Raw genomic sequence first — 4,043 nt, forward strand, 5'->3', positions numbered from 1 at the left:
AAAAAAAAAAAAATCCAGAATATTCCTGAGAAAATATGATGATAGACTTCACACAAGACCCACAATACTTACTATGATGCCAACATTTGTTTTAGTCTGACTCCTGTTTAGGATATCTTTGTAAAAAAGTCCACCAGGATTAAACTGAGTAGCCCAGATAAACTTTTGTTGGTGATACAGAGCATCCATCCCAATGATGCGGGCATTTTCTTCGGTGCGAGCATGTACTTTGTGTCCATGGCTCTGGTTAAATGGATACACAAAACTTCGGATTTCAGTGTCATTAGCTATGTAGAGCACTCGATCTTCTGGTCCTGCCCGTTGAGTTATTAATATGCAAAAAAAATGAAAAGTGGCTAAATTCCATTTAGGGTTTAAGACAACAGTTTGACAATTACAGATGCAGATAAATCATTCTAACACAGCAATATGCATTTTAATCAATCAGTAATCAGTAATTAAAACTCAACACTTTAAAGGAAGACAATATACTGTACAGTTCTTAAAACATTCATAAATATAAATGTACCACATACACTGAACAAAATTATAAACGCAACACTTTTGTTTTTGCCCCCATTTTTCATGAGCTGAACTCAAAGATCTAAGAATTTTTCTATGTACACAAAAGGCCTATTTCTCTCAAATATTGTTCACAAATCTGTCTAAATCTGTGTTAGTGAGCACTTCTCCTTTGCCAAGATAATCCAACAAAAGTGTTGCGTTTATAATTTTGTTCAGTGTAATTACTGCTCCTGTTTTAAATGGCTTAAAATTTATATCTAGGCCCTGTGTGCAGAGCTAATGTATGAAAAGATCTACTAAAATATTCAAGTCTAAAATAAAATCTCACAGTGAAGCCAAAGGCCAAGCCAATAGAAAATATAGATCCTTACCTTTTGCTATGCAGCTTCCATTCATATCCTTATAATTTTTGTCACATGTACATTTGTACGATCCTTTTGTGTTTGTGCAATAGTGAGAGCAAGTGCCAAAATTAAGACACTCATTGATTTCTGTAAAAAAGAGAAGAACAAAAGGAATTGAGGAATAGCGCCTTCTGGAAACTATGTGATGTTTATGAGTGCAAGAGTTTTTTTTTTTTCCACATGCAGAGTGCTTGAAAATAAAACATCTGATGTGGTCTGCTCACTGCATCTCATTGATCTTAATTCCCAGAAAAAAAAATAAAATAAAATAAAAAAACTATATGTGAGTGCACAATCCCTTTACTGGAAATGTACTTTTAAATGCAAAACATTTTCAGTAGGTTAAGGATTTTCAGGATCTCAAGCTTAACTTTGGCCTCCGGTTTGGTCACTGATTACTGATTACTTGACACAATTTTGATCCTTGAAAAAAATCTAGCTATTTCTAAACAGCTGTAGACAAGTGTACAAATGCTTGACGAAAAGAACAGGCATTTTGAATCTCAAAAAAATGTGTGAAAAACCTTAAAATGATAAAATGATTGACAGGACAGGATTCATAGCAAAAGCTTGGAAACTAAAGTGTACAATTTCTGCACCAATAGCAAACAGAACTGACAAAATAATGACTATTTATCTACCATGTTTGAGCCAAGTTTGTACCATGTCCATGGCCCAGTGTCAGAGATATTTGATTTTTAGAAGGCATATTTACTGTTTTTAGAGAATATATCTTATTTTGCTTAAATAAAGTCATTAAAATAACTCATATTTTATGTGCCAAAGTGCATAAGTAGTTCTAAAACAAAATATCATATCACAATGATATATCAGATATATCAAAAACACAGGAATTCATTACATGGAATTCTTGTCCCACCGTTATAATTGTTATGGGGAATTTTGAACTTATTAATTTCTAAACCTTGTTGAGCTAATGTTGTTCTGCACACAGATTGCAATTCTGTTGGGTGCCACTGGTGTTGCAGAAATTGCACACTTTCACCTTTAAATTGAAAATCTAAATCCACAGTCCCCCCTCGGATAAAGCAGTGAATCATTTTTCTGAATGCTAACAGAATCAGGGAAGATAGTCTGACAGTACCTTCACACTTTCTGCTTCTGAGATTTCTCTGAAAGCCAGGTTTGCAGTGGCAAATTGCATTTGTGTTTGTATGATTGCACACTGCATCCTCCCCACATGGATTCATCCTCTTTCCACATATGTCTCCATTTGAAGCTGGAATGAAAGAGAGAGCTCTGAAGTGACATACTTTTATACTTGCACCCAACTGTCACAGTGCATGATAAGATTTTTTTTGTCTTTTGATGCTTGGTCATAGGCAAAAAAAAAAAAAAAAGCACAAGAAAAAAATCATCTGGAAGATAAGCCTGAATAATTCCAGATGTACAACGCATTTCCATGTGAACCACCAAGGATGCCTTTAATCTGACAATATTGCTTGTTTTGCGACGGATTAATCTGAGAGATTTGGTATCACATGTAATTTGGGTAGCCCCAAAACACGTACAAGCCTTGCAGTCATGTTCATCTGATCCTCCATCTCCACAGTCATCAAACAGGTCGCACTGCAGTTGTGTAGGTATACATTTACGATTACTACAGGTAAACTCTGCCTTCCCACATGGCTTGGGCCTAGTTGACACAGCCTCTGATTTGGTCCCCATGGGAAAGAAGAAAAAAAAAACATCCATTTCAATCCAACCTTCAGCTGGCATCTTATTCATCACCACCCAAAGTGTCTTCAATCAAATTTACTGTGATCATGCAAGTGATTAATGAGCACTATGTATCCAAACGACCTCAGGAACTGCTAGCAAAACAATAAAATCACTAAAATCTAGACTAGATCCTTTGTTTGTCAATTATAAAAAATAAAAAAAAAAGAAGTATAGCACAACAGATGGATTTCCCATTGTGCTGGTGAGGATAAAGGCATCATCAGAGACTTGTGAATGAGCCTACCACATTCATCTTCATCTGAGTTGTCCCCACAGTTATCCACATTGTTACAGATTTGATCAAGTCGTAGACACACTCTGTCATTTCTGCAGCGATACGGCCTTGCTGGAGGACAAGGTAGTTTGGCTATAGAAATGAGAATAAAAAGTTACAGCGTGTGCAGATTTTTTCTGATTTGTAATGCTATTGACTCTTTTATATGTCTCTCTTACACACACACACACACACACACACACACACACACACATTATAATATAATATAATATATACAGTACTTGTCAAAATATTTTTATATGTTTTTAATGAAGTCTCTTATGCACACCAAGGCTACATTTATTCGATCAAAAAACAAACAAACAGTAAAAACATTAATTAAGTGAAATATTATTAAAATTTTAAATAACTACGTTCTATTTGATTTTAAAATCTAATTTGTTCCTGTTATGCAAAGCTGAATTTTCAGCATCATTACTCCAGTCTTCAGTGTCACATAATCCTTCAGAAATCATTCTAATATATAAATATTTTGACAATGACCCTTATGTTGGAACCTGACACCACTAGTATAAGTGATGTACGTTTGGTCATATAGTGTATTTCATTTGTAATTCAGTCAGTGACCCCTACATACAGACAGAGTTTAACATCAGACCACTCAAATTAAAGGATTTCGCCAAGCAACACAAGACTTCAATTCCCAATCAGAGTTCAGCAAGCAAGAAGCGCTGCCGTAGGTCATGCAATTCCACTGGGAGAAATGAATATCCTACCGCACATCTCTGGGTCTTCATCAGAGTTGTCTCCGCAGTCGTCCTCACCATCGCACACCCACACATGCAGCTTACACAGGGTGTTGTTGCAAATGAACTCATCGGGGCGACAGAAGAAAGCATCTGAATAAACAACATTAAAGTGGTTTTAAACTGCAACACATGGATATTTTGCTGAATTAAAGATGGTTATGACAACCTGAACGAACACATACATAATGTGTATATACATGGGGCAATCGTGGCCTAATGTTTAGAGAGTCGGACTTGCAACCCAAAGTTCATGGGTTCGAGTCTTAGTACCGGCAGGGATTGTCGGTGGGGGGAGTGAATGACCAGCACTCTCTTTTACCTTCAATA

The 4,043-nt window shown here is 36.0% G+C and overlaps 1 protein-coding gene across 1 annotated transcript in view; it reads right to left on the minus strand.

Moving 5' to 3' along the window:
- The window catches only part of LOC107714450 (low-density lipoprotein receptor-related protein 1B-like), a 309,159-nt gene that overhangs the window by 15,209 nt on the left and 289,907 nt on the right, over positions 1-4,043 (minus strand). Inside the window, exons 72-76 of the mRNA XM_016520289.1 lie at positions 2,917-3,039; positions 2,462-2,602; positions 2,035-2,169; positions 897-1,016; positions 73-314 (exon numbers count right to left, since the gene is read on the minus strand). Coding sequence (XP_016375775.1) covers positions 73-314; positions 897-1,016; positions 2,035-2,169; positions 2,462-2,602; positions 2,917-3,039 — 761 coding nt within the window. The remainder of the gene's footprint in view (positions 1-72; positions 315-896; positions 1,017-2,034; positions 2,170-2,461; positions 2,603-2,916; positions 3,040-4,043) is intronic.

The sequence above is a fragment of the Sinocyclocheilus rhinocerous genome, unplaced genomic scaffold (genome assembly GCF_001515625.1).
Source record: "Sinocyclocheilus rhinocerous isolate Xijiao unplaced genomic scaffold, SAMN03320098_v1.1 scaffold12, whole genome shotgun sequence".
Lineage (NCBI taxonomy): Eukaryota > Metazoa > Chordata > Actinopteri > Cypriniformes > Cyprinidae > Sinocyclocheilus > Sinocyclocheilus rhinocerous.